The 22,682-nt window shown below is 30.6% G+C and overlaps 1 protein-coding gene across 1 annotated transcript in view; it reads left to right on the top strand.

Annotated features, from left to right (window-relative positions):
* CAPZA2 (capping actin protein of muscle Z-line subunit alpha 2) overlaps positions 1–22,315 on the top strand; it is a 43,636-nt gene extending 21,321 nt beyond the window's left edge. The window contains exons 2-10 of the mRNA XM_006910583.3: positions 1,087–1,150; positions 4,394–4,445; positions 6,590–6,653; positions 10,286–10,492; positions 12,068–12,147; positions 15,293–15,371; positions 17,473–17,544; positions 20,168–20,230; positions 20,925–22,315. Coding sequence (XP_006910645.1) covers positions 1,087–1,150; positions 4,394–4,445; positions 6,590–6,653; positions 10,286–10,492; positions 12,068–12,147; positions 15,293–15,371; positions 17,473–17,544; positions 20,168–20,230; positions 20,925–21,065 — 822 coding nt within the window. The 3' untranslated portion in view covers positions 21,066–22,315. The remainder of the gene's footprint in view (positions 1–1,086; positions 1,151–4,393; positions 4,446–6,589; positions 6,654–10,285; positions 10,493–12,067; positions 12,148–15,292; positions 15,372–17,472; positions 17,545–20,167; positions 20,231–20,924) is intronic.
* Positions 22,316–22,682: the final 367 nt, after the last annotated feature.

Here is a 22,682-nt window from a genome sequence, read left to right as displayed (position 1 = left end):
GTTAGCTGCGGGTTTGTCATATATGACCTTTATTATATTGAGATATGTTCCTCTTTCTCCGCTTTGTTGATTTTTTTATCATAATTGGGTGTTGAATTTTGTCAAATACTTTTTCTGCTTCTATTGAGATGATCATATGTTGTTTATCCTTCATTTTGTTAATATGATGTATCATCCTTGCATGCTGGCATAAATCTCACTTGATTGCGGTATTAAAAGGATTGTGATTCTTTTAATGTATTGTTTAATTCAGTTTGCTAGTATTTTGTTGAGGATTTTTGCATCTGTTTATCAGGGATATTGGTCTATAAGAGTTTGGAAGAGTTTCCTCCTCTTCTGTTTTTGGAGAATTTTGAGGAAGATTTGTACTAGTTATTCTTTGAATGTTTGGTAGAATTTACCAGGGGAGTCATCTGGTCCTGAACTTTGGTTTGTTAGAAGGTTCTTGATTACTGATTCAACCTTCTTGTAATTGATCTGTTCAGATTTTCTATTTCATCATGATTCATTCTTGGCAGGTTGTTTGTTTCTAAGAATTACCCTCTTCGTCTAAGTTGTCCAGTTCGCATATCATTGTTTATAGTTATCTGTTATGATCCTTTGTATTTCTGTGGTATCATTTGTAACAGTTCCTCTTTCAATTCTGATTTTATTTGAGTCTTCTCTTTTTTTCTTGGTAAGTCTAGCTAAAGGCTTGTCAATTTTATCTTTTCAGAGAACCAGCTCTTGGTTTCTTTATTGTCTTTTTAGTCTTAGAATAATTTATTTCTGCTCTAATTTTTGTTATTTCTTCCTTCTACTAACTTTGGGCTTCATTTATTCTTTTTCTAATTCCATAAGGGTAAAACTGGGTTGTTTATATGAGACTTTTATATGTTTTATCTATATTCAACCTATATATTGTGATTATATTAAATGATTAAAATATTAATAAGCTTAAGGTGTTTAAACGAAGAAGTGTGACTCTTTAAATTTTTATTAAGCTATTTTCAGTAGAACTTTAGAATAGTATAATTTTGCTTTCGTTGTTGTTGTTATAGCAGAGGTCTATGCTATGAAACATTTATATCTTCATTTCTATTTTAGGTGCGTATAGCAGCCAAGTTCATCATTCATGCCCCTCCTGGAGAATTTAATGAGGTATTTAATGGTGAGTGTTTAAGTCATAACACTAATCGATATATCAAGTACTCTTTTTGTAAAGAATAAATTATGTAACCAAAATAAGCAAAGGGGAATATATAGGAAATTCTGTATTTTCTGAGTTACAGTGAAAATATTTGTCAATCTGGATTTTGTAATGGCTAGAATATAATGTAGTTATGGTATATGTGATAATAATGTTTGACTAAATTAACACTCTTAAGAGAATAATATTAAATCATTTAAAAAGATAAGAAAACTTCAATTTTAATTATTTTTTAGAATTGTTGCATGCATTTTTGTATTTCTTGTAAAGAAAAACATACTGGATTTATATGAACAGTCAAAGGGGGTGGAGTATTATTTCACCATGCTTATTTAGCAGATGATATTATAATTTAAATTTGTTATTTAAATTATATCTTATAAATTAGTTTACAGTATGCTTTTCTTTAAGCTTCACTGGCAAACATTTTAATAATTATTCACCTATATATCAGAAATTAAACTGTTCTATAGTCTCCCGGTTGCTGTAAAAACTGTAACAATAGCTCCACTTTAACAATAAGAATGACATGGTTCACATAATCGCCAGGAAAATGGCCTGTGGTGATTTTTTTTTTTTTTTTTTACAAAACTTAAGTAGTTTTAAGAATAAGCTACCACAAGTACATTAAATGTGTTATTTCTAATTCATATATATTTGGCCTTCACCATGCCTTAAATTAAAATTAATTTGTGCAGGGCTTTTTAGTTTCATTTTTTAAACATGTCTATTAAGTTTAATCACTCATTTTTATTCATAGTATAAGATATAATGGAATCTCATCTCAGAAAAGATTAGATTTGAAAGTCAAAATAGGAAGCAAAAATTATATAAAGTTAAAATTACTCTTGAAAATTCTTTAAGTCATCCACAAATTATAATAATATATGATTTTGTATATGCGATTACATATGGTAATTCTTACGCATTTAAAAATTTAACCACTGAGCTACATTAGAGGAAGAATGGCAAGTCTACATTGTAAAAAAAATTGGAAATTAAAATAATTCTGCCTTTTAAGATAATAAAATCTGTAGCAGTGAATTGGAAAGTTGGGGAGAATTCAAAAGTACTTCTTTTGTAGGGTTTAACTTGTGCTTTACTATTCAGCTTCTATAACCTAAATACACGACTAATATATTTGATAGTCGAGGCATTAAAGAAGATACAGCCTCTTGTGAGGTTCAAAAGTTGGGCATGAAACTTAAATTGATAATGGTGAAACTGCATTAAAGTTAGTAGCCCATATAGACTTCTGCACAATTCATAGAGCCAAAAGTAAGTTACAATTCTAAGAAAGTTTTCACAGAATGTTTTTACTCTGAATTAAAATGCCCTACAAATCTGTTACTCAGAAAGGTCCTAAAAGAATGTAGGAGTCCTAGAAATTGCTTTTCTAAGTCTCATTGAAATCGCTGTTAAATGTTCTGCATTGAGGTACAGTAAATTTGGGCATTTAAGATAAGCCAGTAAGTAGGCCTGGAATGGAGAATGAGCTGTGGAATAGAAGTGGGTTATAGGATGTTATATAAGTTTTGACAGAGGAGTTGAAATTTTCGAGTTAAAAAGGAATTAAATATTTGAGGGGGGAATCTCATATGAATTTGATTATTTTCATTCTATTTTTGTTGATAACATTGGCATCAGAATAATTCCAAGAGAAGCCACAAATTTTAGAATTTCAGTCTTAAAATCTTGTCAGTTCAGTGTTCCCCAATGTTATTTCCTGGACCAGCTACATCAGAATCATTGAAACATAGATTTCTGGTCTTTATTCTCAGAAACTGATTTTTGGTAGATCTGTCTGGCCTGGGACTCTTTTTAAGCCTCCCACCCACTACCCTATGATTCTGATATGTAGCCTGGCTTGGAACCATAGCCTAATCCCTTCTTTAATAGTGTTTTTTTATTTTATTCAAATTCTTCTCTATCTTTATATTTCTTACACTGTACTCTCCTTATGATAAAAACAAGAGATTGATTTTAAATCAGATCCTACTACTGAAAAGAGGTATGTGAATAGGCAATATTTTTTCTTTTGGAATAACTATTATTTTTGTAAAAATTATTGAATCAATTTTGTATTGTAAAATACAAAAAAAAAAATCATGCAGAATTCTACCCTCCACTTCTCCTGTTTGAATGAAATGCTTCTAACATCTCAATTTATACACATACATAACATATAAATATGATATTATCCATGCTGAGTTTCCCCTTTCTGTTTATTTTATTATGAAAGTATTTCCATGTTGGTAAATACATATCTACATTATTTTTAATGATTGTCCAATTTTACATTGTTTTTAAGAACTATGGACTGTTCGTTATGTTAAACCAGTTTCTTAATGAATAATAATTTATTTTCATTTAATGAAAAAATTCGGATATGTTGTTTATGCACTTTATGATAACTTTATGTAAAAAGGCCAGGTACATCGGGAAAATAATGAAAGAAAATATACCAACACTACAGTAGAAATTTGGTTGGTTTTGGTGAAATTGTGTGAATTTTTTTCTTTATATTTTACAGAGTGCTCGAATTTTCCAACAAAAAGTATTATTTTTAAAGTTATATTTTAGTGATTAATAGGCAAACATCTACATAATAATTGATTGAAAATTAGGACAGAATTAAGAATCAACCAAAGTGAGAATACTAAATTAAATAAAGAATATTAAATTAAAATAAAGCAGCTTCTATGTCAAACTAAATATCTTGTTTGAACGTGTGCTGTCTGAGGACAAAAATGTCTGTGTGTGCACTCTGTTCACAAGCTGTTTATTGTTTAATCAATCACTTTTCTATAGAGCAAATTCATTTGAAACTCATGGTAGTAATGTCAGACTAGAGGTATAGAGCTAATAAGGCTTTTCAGATCTTATCACAGCATCTTTTTGGTATAGCTTATCTCCCTTTTAGTTCTTTAGAGATAGATTATAGTCTGCCTACATTGACTTTTAAGGATATAAAATAACTTGTATTTCTATTTCATTTTCTCTTCTATTTCTTAGCACTTTTTAAATTAATACCATGGTGTGTTTTGTACTTATTTTAGCCATCAAAGTGATATTTTGATCTTGCTTACACGTTTTGGGGGGGAGGGGGTTGTTAATACATGACCAAAATAACCTGTATCTATTATGTAGAAATCTCAGACACAGAAAAATAGTAATACAGAAAACGTAATATTTGTTTTGCAGATGTTCGGTTACTGCTTAATAACGATAATCTTCTCAGGGAAGGAGCAGCCCAGTAAGTATATTTACATGACAGAAGTGACATGGGAAAATGTTTTAAAGGTGGTTTTTAAGCATTAATCCCTGAAATAGATATTTACATATCAAGTTCAGATTTATATAACTGCACATAATTATACATATGTACTAGGCTAGAAGATAAATATTTTTGATCACAGAGAGACATAGAGACACAATTATAACATGAAATTCTCTTATTGTGTTTGGCAATGGCTTATATTCTCAGTACTACATTTTGACTTTTGCAAAGTTGAGTAAAATTATTTTAGAAACTTTGGTTTTTGAAATTGTGATTGCTTAAATTTTTATACAGGTTTTATTTTTGGTTATATGTTTGACCCTAATGGATTTTTGAGGGTTAGGAGTTTATTTTATTCATCCACAAATATCTACCATAGTATCAGACACATATTTACCTAATAAGTATTTACTGGATTCAGAGTGAATGCTTCAGAGAACCAGATAATTCTGAATCCCATTACATGATCTTTGGACCAGTGACCAGAATCATGACTTGCCACAACTGTCTTAAGATTTCAGAGAAATGGTTGATTCTCTTCCCTACCACCACCTCCCAAAATAAAGTCTGGGGACCCATATTTTAGGCTAACCAACTTCATTATTCATTTGAAAATGATATAATTAAACAGATTTTACTGAGAATATTAGAATTCATCCAGTCACCTAATTTCATCCTCCTATACTATCTATATGAAATCCTAACTAATGGGGGAAGTTTGCTCTGATTCTGTTTTTATGACATTTGAAGGCTTTATCAAATACATATCCTGTTTTACAGTTAACCCTAACAAAGGTAGAGTTTCACCAGACTTCTAGGCTTATCTGATTTTGCTTCTGATTTAAATTCCAGTTATTTTTTAATAGCAGTTTTTATTTATTATTTTTTATTGTCAGAAAAACACACATAACATAGAATTTATCATTATAACCACTATTAAGTGTGCAGTTCTCTGGCATTAAGTACATTCACATTGATTGTGGTATAATCATCACTACCATCATCTCCACCACTGTTTTCATTATCCCAAACTGAAATTCTATATCTATTAAGCAATAATTTCTTGTTATCCTCTCCCCCCATCCCCTGGCTTCCACTGTTCTGTTTTCTGTCTCTATGAGTTTGACTTCTCTAGGTACTTCATGTAATTGAAATCATACAGTATTTGTCCTTTTGCGACTAGTGTATTCTTCTTAGGAATTCTAACATGGACGGATGCCTAACAATAACCTAACTACTTTTTCTGGCTATAGTTGCTTCATTTCCTAATTTGTCCTACACACTACTGCCATGTTAATCTTTTTTCACAGTAGTTCTAGGTTCTCCTTTCTCAGAAAGCTGTGAGTATGCTTTGTCTCCCAAATTGAAGTAACTATTCCATCATTTAAGCCTTTCAGTTCAATTCAGCAAATATAACTGAACACCTGCTATGTGTCAGACATTGAGCTTGGTGCTTTCTATGATGTTGGACCTAACCTATCATCTCATGTGTTTTGCTCATCCTGGTCCCTCCAATTGAAATATTCTTCTCTTTCCATCTCTCCAGTTTCTACAAGACCACAGAGACTACCCATTTTTTCAAGACCAATTTTTAGTATCACATCCATTATGAAATCACCTCTAATTCTCTTCTTACCTTGTCTTAACAGAATGTAATTTTTTAAAAATATATATTCTCCATGATGCTTTATTAATCATTCTTTTATGGTACTTTCTACTTTGTCTTATATTTATCAATTACCTCCTCCTATTCAACCGTAAGCCCTTTGATCATAAGATCATGTTTTTTCATCTCTCACAACACCTACTCTGTTTCTTGGTCTGTTGTATACTAAATATATACCTGAATAATCGGATATGTATCTTATAAATGGCTAACCTTTACTTTCAGGATTTTGAATGAAAAGATTAATTATATTTACTGATTTAATTTTCTTTTGCTTAACATTGAAAGCTGGATATCATTCATCAGTTTTAAAAATAGTCATACCTATATAAGATCACTCATGGAGAATTATAATTTTATTTAACTTGCCATTTGACTTTTATTGACAGGTGAGTTGTTTGATTTTTTTAAGGGTATTAAGTAATTTAAAGTAATTGGCCTTTTTCTTTTTTAGTGCATTTGCACAGTATAACTTGGACCAGTTTACCCCAGTAAAAATTGAAGGTTATGAAGATCAGGTATGTTTCATGTAAACACAGGATCTGACTATTCTTTGTTTAATTTATAATGGTTAATATTCTGCAAGAATTGTGAAGTGGTATGTTTAAAGATAAAAAAGTGTTTGTTTTAATCATAACCATTTATGGGTAAAGTAATATTTAGTTTCTTTTGTTGAAATCAATAATGCTATTAGCAGAAAGTCCCTTTTAGAAATATTCAAATGTAATTCTTTTAAGATTTTAGAAAATAATTGCTTTAAATTTACTTTCTTGTTTTTTATAGGGAAAAAAAAAATCCTATATTAATCCAAAATCTAGAATATATATTAGTAAGATTTATATCATAATTTGGTTGCTCTGGAATTCTACAGTCTTCATGTGAGTAACTTAGCATTTAGTAATTATTAAATCTTTTCTTTTCGAAGTGCAAGTTAGAATTGCTAAGCTAAGAAAAGCCACAAAAGGCCACTCACTAGCATTCTTATTTTTTTTTTTATTTTTTTTTTTGGTTTAGAGTTGCTAATAATTGTATTAATTCATATTGTGCTTTGTGAAGCACAATATATATAAAACAATATGAAGAAGAAACTGGCAGGTAGAACATAAGAGTGGTAACAATTATGTTCATAGTAGTAACTGAACTAATTATACATAGTATAATTAATAGCTAATTATAGCAAAACTTATATTTGCTATTCATTACATAATATGTAGTCTTCTAATTACAGGGAGAAAAGAGACTAGACAGAAGATGACTTGTAACTGAAAGGAAAACATAAGCTCATATATGTAGATATGCACGTGTGTATACACATATATAAAAAGCTATATAGTGCTTCATTTTATTAATCTCCTAAATTTATTTTCCTTCTCTCGTGAGATTTTGGTTTTTTTTTTAATTTTTATTTTTTTATGTTATAAACAATGCTGTATTAAAATCTTTGTACTTCTGGGTACATTGATGATGATTTTCTAAAGATAAATCCCTAAAAAGACTCGCTGGGTTTATGGAATGCATCTTTTTAAAATGTTGGATAGCCCCAAATTCATTTTTCGAACCTGTCATAATTTTAATACTTTAATAAAGATAAAACAAAAAAAGAAAATTGTAATCTCACATATGACTATAGATTTTAAAACTTTGACTAGGTATTAAGAAATAGAATCCAGGAATATAGCAAAAGAATAATATGCCAAGACCAAATAGAATGTATTACTGGACTGTAACAATGGTTTCATGTAAGGCAATATATTGTTCTTATTGGCCAGCAAATCAAAGAGAAAAACCTTATATCAATAGACAGTATAAAGGAATTTGAGAAATACAGCAACTAGTCCAACCCTAAGTAAAATGTGGATAGAAAAAAACTCTTAAATATAATAGATTGTTTAACAGAAACCAATATAAATATAAACTACAATTTTAGTTAAAATAGAAAATTAGTCAGGTATATCTACTTATCTCCATTATTATTCCTAATAAATGGAGGTGTAGCAAATACAAGAGAATGAGAACTTTTAAAGCTTTGGAAAAGAACACTTTTAGATAATATGATTTATTTATTTATTTAGAAATACTGAGAGATTTTAGTAAAATTAACCTCCCAACCATGAAAAACTACTAAACTTAAAAGAATTCCATGAAATAGCCGAATTTAAGGTAAGTATACAAAACTCATTAACTTTCCTCTATTGTGGGAAGTTAGTACTTTAAACTAAAATGGAAGAGTTCCATTTTAAATAGTGCTGAAACTATACATTAACCTAGATAGCAAAAGATTCTTTACAGCTAATGTAAGATTAAGTCATAGTAGTATTGTATGGAGTAGACAAATAGATCAGTAGAGCAGTGTATAGAACCAGGATTTAGTTCCAAGATATGAAAACTTTTATACATGACAAGGTTATAATTTAAACAGACATTTAATAAAAGATATTGACACAACTGGTTTCTATCAAGAAAATGTTAATCGACCTCTGTTTCATACAATATACAGAAATAAATTTCAGGTCAATTAATAATTTGTAAAATGACTAAAATTTTAGGAGAAAAAAATCTACATGTGCAAGATAAGGATCATCTTTATAAATAAGACCGGAAACCCAGGAACTATGAAAGAAAAGGTGGACACTTTGCTACATAATAATTATTTTAACTGTAGAATGAAACAGATACCTTAAACAAAGGACTCATAAATTATAAGAAAAAGAAAAGGTAAAAATATTAAAGGATATTTGTTCACAGAAGAGCAAATGGCCTACAACACATGAAAAGATATTTAGATCTGTCAGGAGTCAAAGAAATATAATTAAAGTAATGGGATATATTTTATATCCCTCAGACTGAGAAAAGAACTATGTGCTTCTTGATTGTGATAATGCAAAGGGAAACAGATCTCAAATATTTTTCATAGAAATGTGGTTTGTCACAGCCATGTTTTGGAAAGGAATCTAATTATGTACTTAAAAATTAAATATGTAAACCCTTTACCTCTGTCCTTCTGAGACTCCATCCAGGAGAAATTGAATTATCCAATGGAAGTAAGAACATCAGTTTATTAAAATAAATGTACAGTAATACTTCTTTCAAAATTTTTAATGTATCCATCCCTTCCCCCCAAAAAGAAAACAGCCTGGAAATAAAGAGATGGGCCATCAGTAGTGGAAAAGCAGAATAAATTCTGTTGTATCCACATCGTGGGATATTACGCAGCTATTAAAAAAGAATGGTGAGAGGTATATCAGTTAACTTTGAAGGATTTCCGTAAGGTTTTAATGTTGAAAAAAGCCAGTTGCAGAAAATCAGTGTGTGCATGCACTTTTATTCTGTTGTTATATAACAATGACTAAAATAAAAACCCTATATGCATGTATATGTATACATAGATGTGTATATATTTATATACAGGATTATATGACTGAAAAAAAATAGAGGGAATCATCGTATGTTTGTATGATTTACATCAGAGAGGATAGAGAAGTCTTGACATAGATAAGGAGTCAAAAATGGGGATAGTTGCAAGGAAAGGAAAAAGAGAAATTTTTTTTCAAAACACAATGTTAAATTTATGCATGTGTGATATAAATGTACATAGAATAAATTACATTTTTTAAATTTGGAAGTCAATTGAAAACAATTGTCAATGATTAGCTTATAAAAAACAAGAAGGAGGCACTTCATAGGAGATGAGATTGTGAGCCCAGGAGCAGGATAGGGCATGTTGAGGAGGAGTCTCACTGGATTAAAACCATTCTTGTAAATATCCTCATCAAATGTTATTACTAGTTCCTTAGATTTGAGGAACTGGAGACTGATAACAGAAAAAGTAACTTTTTATAGTTCTCAAAAAAATCAAAAACTGACTCCAGCAGTGTATTAGAAGATGCAGTGCATTTTTTTCCCCCACTGGGTAACTGGAAGTTTTATTAAATCTAATCCACTGCTCTGAGCCGAATGAGAGTAGCCAAATTGTCTTTATAGTCTGCTCATTTGAAGTGTTATAGTTGTGCCATATAATTAAACTAGTTGCTTAGAGTAGAATTATTTTATAGTTTTAAAGAAAAGGCTTAAGCGAATGTATATTAATGTATGTCAGTACTTAAATGTTATTTTAAATACTTATTTTCCAAATTTTATTGCATCATTAAAGGTATTGATCACAGAACATGGTGACTTGGGAAATGGAAAATTTTTGGATCCAAAAAACAGAATCTGTTTCAAATTTGATCACTTAAGAAAGGAAGCAACTGATCCAAGACCATATGAAGCAGAAAATGCAGTTGAATCATGGAGAACTTCAGTAGAAACTGCTCTGCGAGCTTACGTAAAAGAACATTATCCAAATGGGGTCTGCACTGTAAGTCATCAGTGTGTACCTTTTTTCTGTCTTATGTATATTCAACAGTGTTTTTATAATCTGAAATTTACAATAATTTACAGAACTGACATTTTATAACTAATTACCATTATTTTTTTTCTTGAAGTAAATGTTTCTAAGAAATTTTTTTCAAGAAACCCTAAATAGTAAGTTTATTATGATAGCCCAAAATGGAAAAATGGTTGTACCTTGAATTAATTTTCAAGTAGGAATTTTTATACATTGATTAGAATGAGATTCTTTAATCTCATGTTCCTGACTCATCTCAGTAAGTTTAGATGAAACTTCTTTTTATTAAGTTACGAGATCTTAGAACAAATAAAATTATTTGGAAGTGGAATCGTGTCCTTGTGTCTTTTACAGTCAAATTTCTTATGTCTTTAGTGTTTTTTCATAGGTTTAACCTATTTTTATATTCTCAGGATAAAGTATGTTAGAAAGTAGGAGTGTTTTTTTTCTTTTTTTTTTCATAATATTGTGTGTACCTAGATAGGCTTTTTAGTTCCCCATGGTTGGTTTGTGCTTCTATAATCTTCTCCATAGCCAGAGTGATCTTTTAAAATGCCAATCAGATCATGAACATCCCCTGCTTAAAATTCTTCAAAGATTTCCTGTTGCACTTAGAGTCCAGTCTTCTGAACATGGCTTTCAAGGCCCTGTGAACTGGGCCTCTGCCTACCTCTCCAGCCAAAGATGGCTATACATTCTGGTTTATACCTGCTGTCCCATCATAGTTATTAATAGCACCTTATTTCACTCTCAGAAGTTTCCTGGTTAGGATAGACACTCACATGGTCCCTTTAAGTATCTAGCTCTCAATAATTATTTGAAAAATAAAGCAACATAACCTATAATACATTACAAGTTCTTTGAATTATATAACCTTGTTGATTAGGATTATTTTGGAAGAATAACTCAAAAATAAGGTGATTAGGTTAGGTTAAGAGTCCTCATTTATTCCTGGGGAATTGAAAGGCATAGTTTATTCCTTGCTTTTAAAGCAGTAAGCAAGAGGTGAAATAACATCATACCATCACAGGCATTCTCTTAATTAACAGCCTTTTTAGTTAAAAGTAAATTAAGTTTCTCACCTCTATCCAGATACTCTTTAAAAAATGACTAGAGGAATGGCAACCTCTCCGTTGTGAAGTAAACAAAGATGATAATCACAATCTAGATCCAGTTTTTATTTCATGGAAACAGCCAGATTGATATCTATGTGTTTAAATTATCTACACTTCTTATGATACTTGTGTTTGGAATGAAAAGTATGGTATGTCTAGGATGTTTATGAATATTTTAGAATACAATTAGTTTTACTCAATAAATTGTACTTTATTAATTGTGAGCTCTTTTATGATCCGCTAAGCATTTATGATTAGGTGTAATACTTGAGTATGTTTTTCTAGCAACTATATTAGAATGATGATTTGCTTTGGATTCTTTTATACATTCTTGCCAAAGTGCCATACAATTTAAGTATTTTATAGATGTTTAAAGTTGGATATTCTGTGCCCTAACTTCACTCTTGTATTTATTCTCTTTGCCATCAAGGTATATGGTAAAAAAATAGATGGACAGCAAACCATTATTGCATGCATAGAAAGCCATCAGTTCCAAGCAAAAAATTTCTGGTAAGTTAAAATTTTGTATATTGGGGAATTTTGACATTGTTTATATTCTTTGTAAAAGGTTCTTGTTTTATTAATCGGGTCTATACCTCATTTGTATATGATTGACTAAGTGCAATCTAAACATAATATAGAACTTTTGATATAAGAAAGATATCTGCTCCATAATCAGCGTAATCATTTAAAGGTAGCTCTAAATCCATTGACAGTCAGAAAAAGAGTATGAGAGAGCACTGAGTGTTTTTGGAAACTAGTAAGCAGCATCCTAAGGGAACATGTGTGCCTGTGAGCAGACCAGTTGGCAGGCCCATATTATTCTGAGGTGATGGTGTTTCTGAATGGGACTTGTACAGGGGAAGAGGACAGAGATAACTAATTATAAAATGAAGAACTATGGGTTTTTTGTGAACTTTGGGGGCTCTGAAGTAGATAATTTCATGTGGATTATCTTGTGTTTGGTTGGCCAATGTGAAGGAGTAACAGCATATTTTACACAGTGAGGCAAATTACAATCATGTCTTATAATTTTGTGTACAAATCATTTGATTATTCCTTATAAAAGTCTAGCCCCTCAAAGCACTGACTTGCTCTATTAATCTTTGACCTTCGATAAATTGTTATGCCATTTTATTCTTAGATAAGACTGTTTCTGAGATATCTTCTATTATAAATTTCTGAGGCTTTCCAAGACTTTATAAGTTCAACATTAAATGAAATCTTTACCTTTGTTCTTCTTTTTAGTTAGTACATGCTAAGGTAATCAGAGTAAATATGGTCATAATATTTACCTTTTAAGGAGATTAGTCTTTGTCCTGTTAGCCAGATTGGTTGGCGGTATTATTGACAGCAAAGTAACAGGTTATCAATAACCTGTACAGACCAGTTTGGTCTATGGCCCAAGGTTGTTGCACTGTTTAACCATCTTAGAAATAAATGAAAGGTTAACAAGGTGAACAAAGAACGTTTGGAGGAATGCAGATACATTATCACTGAAGGAAAATCAATTCCATGTGTAAACATCTGCCTTAATGACAAGCTACAGTCACCTGAAGATTCTGGTGTACAAAGTTACTTTTATGGATTTAATGTAGTTTCTCCATTTTATCCTAAAAACTTGTAGCTTTAATTTGCCAGGATCCTAAAGATATCTGCACAAAATCACTACTTATGTTATTTGTGCCACAATATGTATAATAAAATCAGACTCATTGAAGTTGAACTACTATTAAAGGAAAATTCTTGTTACTAAGTTTTACTTTAAAGTATATTGGAGATGTTATTATTTATTTTTTTAGCTTTCAAAAACAATTAATTTGAGCTGTAGCATATGTAAAATGATGATGTCTGTCCTTGAGTTTTCTCTTCTCACTATTTCACTTTATATATCTGAATATCTTTTTCTAAACTACCACTATGAACATTATAATCATTGAAGTTAAAAATGATTTCCACTTTTTGGAAAAGACAAAATTAATATGATAGTCCAAAGTGCTACACATCACATATCACAATAATCTCAGTTAAATCTAAATATTTTGGTACAAAGAAATATACTTTAGTACACCAAGAGATAGAATAAAAATCGAAAAATAATAGTCATAGATGCTTTGTAGATTTCACTAGGGACATTCTCTTCTTGGTCTCTACTGTTGTCTTAATGTCTAACAGTATTGGGGGCTTAACAAATGTTTGTTGAATGAATACACATTTGTAATTACAGCATTAATAGAAAAGGGAAGAATATAATTAAAGGTTAAGACATCTTGACACTGTTTACTCCATTAATAAAGGGCTGCTATTTACTAAGCATCGTTTACTGTTACTATATAGTAATGTCTTTGGAAGGATCTTTTCAAATAGTTCTCATATTGGTACTATTATTACTTAATTGGAATTTCCTTTTTTTTCTTTTTTCAATCAGTGGTGATATATGCATATTGTCATCAAAAATCAGAAGTGGATATTGTTAGAACTCACAAATGGTTGATACTGATACCTAAATAAAAGGAATAACTTCTTTTGGGATCATGAAATAAAATGAATAGACCTAGGTTCTTTCCAGCCAAGCTTCTATGGATAATTTTGGATGAGTCACTAAAAATCAAGACATGTCATAAAATTCTCTTTTACTTTGTAGACCATATACACTGTTCTAATAATAGCACTTTTCAAATGTTAAGTGTTAACTTTGAGTATGAGACTACCGTCATTCTACAGATTTTCATGATTGGCTAGACTGCAAGAATGTTGAACTCAGGAATAATTTTACACCAAAGCCAGTATAGTGATCCAGTGACTATTTTAGAAATGTATGCTGTTCAAAAAAACTAACAGGTATAAATTTACATATCAGAATGTCTTTAGCATGCGAAGAGCAAGTAGAGGTCAAAAGAAAAGGAGGTGCTGTGAAATGCTGTCAGAAAAAAAATAGGATAAAATTCATTATCTGGGAGACAGAAATGAATAACGTACCTCTTGCTTGTTTGTAATGTCACAATTTCCTACCATGATGAGTATGTGTTAATTTGTATACCAAAAATCATTTTGGTGGGAAGTAGGAGTATGTGCCTTTTATATAAAAACTCTAAACCTAAAATTGGAAAAGAAAAAAAAATATGATGCTTAAAAACTTTTTATAGCCCTTCTCCTTCCAGATATCAAAACCTCATTAAGAATGATATATTACTATCTATTCTTTTTAAATTTTTTGGTACTTTATATCACTCAGTGGATGTTAAACTGCATTGACTGTATTTGAGAAAGCCCTTGATAATCTGAACATTTATTCAGTTTATTCTTAATTAAAGCATAAGTGAGTCAGTCGAAGAAGTAGCTTAAAATTTTTCTCCAAAAGTAGCTTATATATTTTAGTTTTGAACTATATTTTAAGCTTCAGCTTTGGAATTCTGATATTGCCTCCAGTATATAGGTCCTTTTTTATCAGTAGGGTGGAGATTAAATTAAATATAGTATAACTGAACTTACTAATCTTTTAATTCTTTTTAATATTTCAGTGATTAAAAAATGAATGTCTAGCATCCATCCCCTACATTCTCTCATACTGTAGTGTTAAATTTAAATCTGGAACTTAAAATTTATTCAAATTATTTTCCCTACCTTATTTACAGCTGCTGTTTTTATTTTTAAGGAATGGTCGTTGGAGGTCAGAGTGGAAGTTTACAATCACTCCTTCGACCACTCAAGTGGTTGGCATCTTGAAAATTCAGGTATGAAATTAAAATAATTTGTTTACTGATCTCAGGGTGATTCTGAACAGAAAAATTGCTGGTTCATAAGTTTATATTTACATAATAGGCAGTAGACATTCTTTTCAGATCTTTGTTTTGAGGTAATGGGAAAAATAAGTAGTGTTGATTTCGTCTTTTAAATAACCTTGTAGTTCATTCCCTTGTCATCAGAAATCTGGAAGGATAGCTGACAGATTCTAAAAACACAGCTAAAATTAGATGCTACCATCTGTTCTGCTCTTCATATAATTTGTTCATACAAGCATCTTCTGAGTTTGAGTTGTGCTGCTGTCTTCTCAATTGGGTGGAGTTGGGTGAAGTATGATATTAATATATGTGTGTTTAGATGTATAAATGTACTTATTATATATATGTTAATATGTGTACATAGTACATCTTGCAAATATCTGCTGCACCCATATTTGGCTTCTTATGTGAAACCCGTTAGAACTGAATTCTTTGACTTTTAACATAAGCTCAAATGTTTATATAGAAGAATACCTGATAACTAAGACTACGTATTTCAATATAAATATTACTAAATAAGTTAAAGAAAAATACTGACTAATATTTTTCTATCTCGGTTCATAAATTCAATACATTTGTTGATCAGCTATCATGAAAGATACTGTTCTAAGAGCCATAAAGGAATAAAGACAAATCATGATGCAGCTCTATCATCTAACTTTGTATACATTTCTAGTCTTATATCCTGTTATTTTATGTATTGGTGACTGTTCCTTAGGAGCTAATAAGGAAATGAGGTTTAGAGCATGGACTGCCCAAGTGAATACCAGCTCTGCCAGTTATTAGTTGTGTGACATCAGAAAGTCATTTAAGCTCTTTTTGTTAGTTTCCTCATCAGCTAAAAGGAAACAACCTCAATAAATAAGCTCATATGGGTTGTTTAAAGATTAGTTAATATGGGCAAAATGGTTAGAATAGAGACAGACATAAAGTGCTTGATGAATAGTAGCCAATTTTGTTGACATTTTTTCCTTCAGTTAGGCCTCAGCAGCTCTTACCTGGATAATTTTTGAAATGATGTCCCTGTTGGACCAAAGCTTGTTGAGAGCTAGGATTATCTGTTCACAAGTCTATCTTCAGCACGTAGCATCATGCCTGGCATATAATTGTTACTTTATTTTGTGGCCTTGCCGGACTTTGCCATTCCCTTATCCCTTTTTTTTTCACATTACCATCAAGAAAGATGATTTTTTTTTTCACTTAAATCTGCTTATGTTACTTGCCTATTTAAAACCATTTTAGAAGTACACTCTCATCTAGTAGATAGTCCACACATTTGTATGGCATACAAAGCCCAAAGTTGACTTATTCCCTACCTATACAAATTTCTCCAGCAACTCCTTTCCTTCCCTGACCTCACGCACATTCCACCCATAAGTACCTACAAGCCTTCCTAAAGTATGCTGTTCTCTAAGCTTGGTTTCCTTATCTTTTCCGGCTTGATTGTCATAGTCATTTTGCTAAACCCAAGTACAGTAAGTGCAGTGTTGCCTCTTTTCTGAAGCCCTTGTTTATAGTGCTCAGAGAGAGTCTGGAGTATTGCTAAAGTACTTTTACCTGCCTCTTACTATTGTGTTGAAATATGAGGTCAAAGACTATCTTTTTAAAAGCTATGTGTCCCTAGAACCTTAGTAGGAGGCATATATAGTAATTAATTAATGTTTATTGAATAAATTCATGTCTTTGAATTTGAGGAATTAAATGATTTGTTGGAAATGCACGAAAGAGGAGGCATGTTGGAAAGGGAATATTGTGAGCTTGCTTTTGGAAATCTTGAGTTTAGGTATCAGTAGAATATCTATGAGGTAAAAATGTCCAGCGATCAGGTCAGTAGAGGGCTTGCCTAAGTAATCATGAGAAGCGCTAACCAGTCTCTTCACTAGACTGAGGGCAAGGAGAGTCTTGCTGGAGTTTGAAAGGTCAGGAGCTCAGCAGAAAAGTCTAGGTTAGAGCTGAAATTGGTAGTCATCTGCATTGATGTGACTGTTGAAGCCACGAGGATCTTAATGGTTCCTATTTATAATATGGTTTCTGTGATTTCTATTTCTAATAGGTTCATTATTATGAAGATGGTAATGTTCAGCTAGTGAGTCATAAAGATATACAAGATTCTCTAACAGTATCTGTAAGTAATTGATTCTAAAATAAAATTTAAACAACCTAACTTCTATAAAACCAGAACAGTTTTGGAATTAACATTTTAAGTAATATTTCTGCTTCGGATTAAAGTGTTTTTGGGTAGATTAAAAGATGGTAAGTAATGGAAATTGGTACCTAACTTTCTTTTAGCAGCTGTATTGAGGTATAGTTCATATATCATTCAGTTCATCCCATTAAAATGTGAAATTCAGTGATTTTTAGTATGTTAACAGGATTGTACAGCAATCACCACCATCTAATTAAGAATATTTTTGTCCTCCAAAAATCCTGTGCTAGTCACTCCCCATTCTCCCCCACCAGCCCTTTCCCCAAGCGCCTCTCAGCTCTAGTCAACTTTCTGACTCTGGATTTGCCTATTCTGGACATGTCTTATAAATGGAATCCTAAATACAAGGTTTTCTGTGACTGACTGACTTTCACTTTGCATGTTTTCAGGGTTTATCCATGTTGGAGCATGTGTTGGTATTTCATTCCTTTTTATTGCTGAATAATATTCCACATACTGCATTTTACTTATGCATTTATCAATTGACGAACATTTGTGTTTTCTACTTTTTGCTGCTATGAATCTTCATGTGCTAATTTTTGTGTAGACATTTGTTTTACTTTCTCTTTGGTATATATGTGGCAGTGGCATTGCTGGGTCATGTGGGAGTTCTGTGTTTAACCGTTTGAAGAACAGCCAGGCTGTTTCCAAAGCGGCTGCACCATCTTACATATTAGTTGCATATGAGAGTCCCAGTTTCCTCACATCCTCACCAAAACTTATATCTGTCTAAGAATTTTATAGTTTTAGCTCTTAAATTTATATTCATGATCCTGTACTTAACTTTTGTTCATACTGTATGCTTTTTTTCCCCTTTATCTATTTGGGTTATGATTTAATAAAGTTTTTCTGAAGTTCAGCTTTCAAATTCAAGAATATTTGAACTTGGTTTTATTTCCCTGCAGAGTTCTTTTATACATTCTTTCCACTGCACATGCAATTATTTCTTTGTGGAATTTTTTTGCTCCAGGGATATTAATAATATAACATTAGCAATGACATTTTATTCCCATAAACATTTGTGTATACCTAAAAGTACCAGTATATTTAAACATTAACTGCTAATATACAAAATTAGCTAACCTACAAATAATGAGGAAAAGTTTATTTTTAATTCAAGAAAGCATTTGATTTAACATTAAGAAACATGTATGAATGTGGTAAGTCAGATGCTACCTAAAGAGAAAGGTGTATTTTTTAAAAGTTTTTATTAGCACTAAGGTGATTTCTGCTTTTTTGTTAAGTAGTGCTCTTCTTATAAAATTTGCCTGTAAAAGAAACTTAAACGTCTGTTTTCCATGAGACATTGTATTCGATGTAGTTCTGTATCATGAGCATAAGCATAATTTTATTTGTATAACAGGGTACTTGGTATTATCTTCTTTGGAGAGTTTGACATCGAGCAAAGATTCTTAAGAGAAATTTGTCTACAAAATTTTAGACTGTGGAGTTGTAAGAAGTGGTCGTAATAATTAAACTGACTAATATGTCAGTTTGTGCTGAGATTTTTAGGAATATATTTTTCACTTTATCTTGTAGGATTTTCATTGTTGTTTTATTGTTTTTAGATGAAAAATGCACCTATTATCAAAATATAAATATATTTGTAAATATATAATAGTTTACCCTTAAACAATATAGAGGTTAAGGGGACCAACCCCCCTCACAGTCAAAAATCTGCATATAATGTTTGACTCCTCAAAAACTTAACTGGAAGCTTTCCAATAACATAAATAGTTGATTAGCACATATTTTATATGTTGTATGTATTACATACGGTATTCTTACAGTAAAGGAAGCTAGAGAAAAGAAAACATTAAAAATCATGAGTTAAAGAAAATACATTCACAATACTGTATGTATGTGTTGAAAAAAATCCAAATATAAGTAGACCCACACAGTTTAAACCCATGTTATTCAAGGATCAGCTGCAAATAATATATATAAAATAAGGTCTTTGAGAATTTTACATTAACATTGTTTTATAAAAGAATCTAGACTTTCATTAACATTTACTATTAGGAAAAAAGCAAACTCATATTTAAAAAGTTAAAAAAAATTTTCCAATAAACATTTAAAGACTATAGTAAATTCACCTTAAACTTTAAAATATGCTCATTCTATTTGGTAAATTTTTTTAATATATCATTATGGTGGTAAATATTGTTCTGTAAATTTAACAATAATCAAATATACTCATTTATTAGGAACCTATGACTAATGTCTTACCTGCAAAGATTTTCTATCAGAGTGCATGTTAAATGTCTTGAGTTTTTCAGCAATGTGTATTATTAAAATTTTATTTTCCTTAACCAGTGGAACATTGAGACCAGCTTCAGTCTATAGACTTTTAAAATATTTTTACTCGGTTCCCCTCAGACTTAGAACAATTGATCTTACAGTATTTTCCCTTTATTTATTGTAATTTTCATCTTATTAAATTATAACAAATTATTATCCATATATATCAACATATTTATTTAAAAGTAATAGTAGATAGTTTTAAATTACTATTTTATTTTTGGTTTTGTTTTTTATTCAGAATGAGGTGCAAACAGCAAAAGAATTTATAAAGATTGTAGAAGCTGCAGAAAATGAATACCAGGTACGATTTTCAAAAATATTATATAATCTATATTTGCTTACAAATAATGGCACTGAAATTTTAATTTCAATTATTAGATTTAATTTTTTCACTATAATAAGATACAGTCTTTTTTTGTTTGCTTGTTCAATGTTAGTAAAGGACAAACTTGTGACAGTGTGGCCAAAACTCAGTTTTAGCCAACTACAATTTCAGAGTATTTGTCAGAATGTACCAAAATTTTAAATGGTTATTTTGTGTCTGGTTAGAAATTTTCATTTAGGTTGTGTTTCCCAAAGCATTTAGGTTATGTGTAATCTGATTAGATGATATTAAATTTTCTGCATTTTATGTTATACACTCTTGAACTTAAGCATTTAATTTGTTGATTGGACAAGTTTCCACTCCTTGCAAACAGTAATTTATGGAATTATTCCGTGAGAAATAGTAAAATAGATCCAAAATAAGGACACACAAATACTAACTCTCATTTACAATTTCATTTCCTTGAATTTAATTATTCAAAATGATTATATGCTTTTTTTTCTAGCTGCTTTTAAATAGTTTTTTAAAACCAGGTTGAGGTTTTTATTTGGCTTTTTAAAAGCAATGAAACAGGCTGCTTAAATAAAGTTTTTTCTTAAAACATCTATGTGTTTTATAAATTGTTATGTTTCTTTTATGCCTTTAAACTTTTAACTACTATTTTTCATAGACTGCCATCAGTGAGAATTATCAGACAATGTCGGACACTACTTTCAAAGCCTTACGTCGACAGTTGCCAGTTACACGCACTAAGATTGATTGGAACAAGATCCTTAGCTACAAGATTGGCAAAGAGATGCAGAACGCATAAGATGAACATTGCATGATCGGATCATTTTAGTGTCTTTGCGTTTTAAAAAAATCATTGCAGACGTATTCAGAACTGTCAAGCTGCCCAGTCCAGTGGGCTATTGCCATTTAAAATCACTGTAATTAATTAGTTTGGTTAGAGCACAAAGCTTAGCTAATCAACCATTATTTTTCATTTCTTTTGTTCAAAGAGGATTGAAAATCAGTTTAGTTTAAATGTCTTCACTTTCTGTTATGCCTTTCTTACGATGAAGAGATGATTTCTCTAGTTTAATGTTGTTTTTGAAGTGTTTCAAAAATATTTTACCGTAACCCTAAAATTGTCTTTTGGTTTATGAAATGGGTAACTTTTGATATTCGCTCAGTTCTTTTAATGAGGTCAGTAACACACATTCTAGTGTAAGGTGGTTGATGGATTTAGCCATGTATGCTGCTAAAGAAATTGTCTACCTTTTCCCCTCACCTCTTCCATTTATGTAAGATTGAGATTAGAGGAAAAGCATTTTCTATATTGATTGTGTTTAAACCTTTCAAGAAGATTATTTAGCTAGCTTAGTGTTTAACTAAACTTTTTTTAAACAAGGCCAACGTCTAATGCTGTTTTGAGATTCTGGAATTAAATGAGAATACTTATTTCAGAAATGCATTTAATGCTTTTTTCTTGTGACAGTTAACGCAAATTAGCTTGAATTCCATATGTTCCTGAGTTATTTTTATCATAAAGCCACAAATGTATTATAACAAGGCAAATTGTAATATATATAATCCTGAACTCATGACCGTGTCTCAGTTTATTTTTTTTTCTTGGATTGAAAAGTACTGAAATTCAATGTAACATTAAAATGAAAATTTTTCTATTTATTTGAGTAGAAAATCACTTACCAATGGGTCATATACTATTTTAAAATACTTTTCTTTGGATATTGTGATTCTTAACTGGTTGTAAATTAGAAAAGCTGGGAATACATATGGTATGCAATTACAGTCTAAATTTTTCCATCTTCCTATGCATCATACGCATGTTTGTAATATTTTAAAAAAAAATACATTTACTGATGCTACAGGTATTTCAAGCCTGTGGTGAATGTTAGTATTAATAGGGAGTGGGGTGGATTATGGTTTCATTCAATCGAGTATCGCTTATACTCCAATGGAATCCTTTCCTCACATACTCCTGCAGATGTCTGGGCCTGGAAATGTTTTTTAAAAAACACCACTTTTATGTACAATAAAATATTTCATTAGCTTGAATTGTATAGATTTTTTAAATTCTCTAAATGAAAGCATGTTTAATTTCTTTTTAAAAATCACTGTTGGGCTTTGAAAGGATTGAGAATATAATACGAAATTATGACATTTTTGCTTAAATTGTTTTCTCTAGTTTTAAAATACAAGTTTTGCCATATGGGGATTCCTAAAGAAAATTAATTGAAAAATTTAAGTCATTTTCAAAAGTTTGATGATGATTCTTAACTAAATACTAGATGAATCGTTAATCGATTAGCTCAGTCATATCAGTTGGGCTGTCATGGGTTTGTATCGCCTGAAGATCAATTAATTGCTTTGGCTCTGTTTTATAGCTAGAATGTTTTCTTGAAAATACATGCAGTTATTTTTA

This window comes from Pteropus alecto, unplaced genomic scaffold (assembly GCF_000325575.1).
Source record: "Pteropus alecto unplaced genomic scaffold, ASM32557v1 scaffold22, whole genome shotgun sequence".
NCBI classification, from domain to species: domain Eukaryota; kingdom Metazoa; phylum Chordata; class Mammalia; order Chiroptera; family Pteropodidae; genus Pteropus; species Pteropus alecto.
This window is presented reverse-complemented; position numbering and strand designations above follow the sequence as displayed.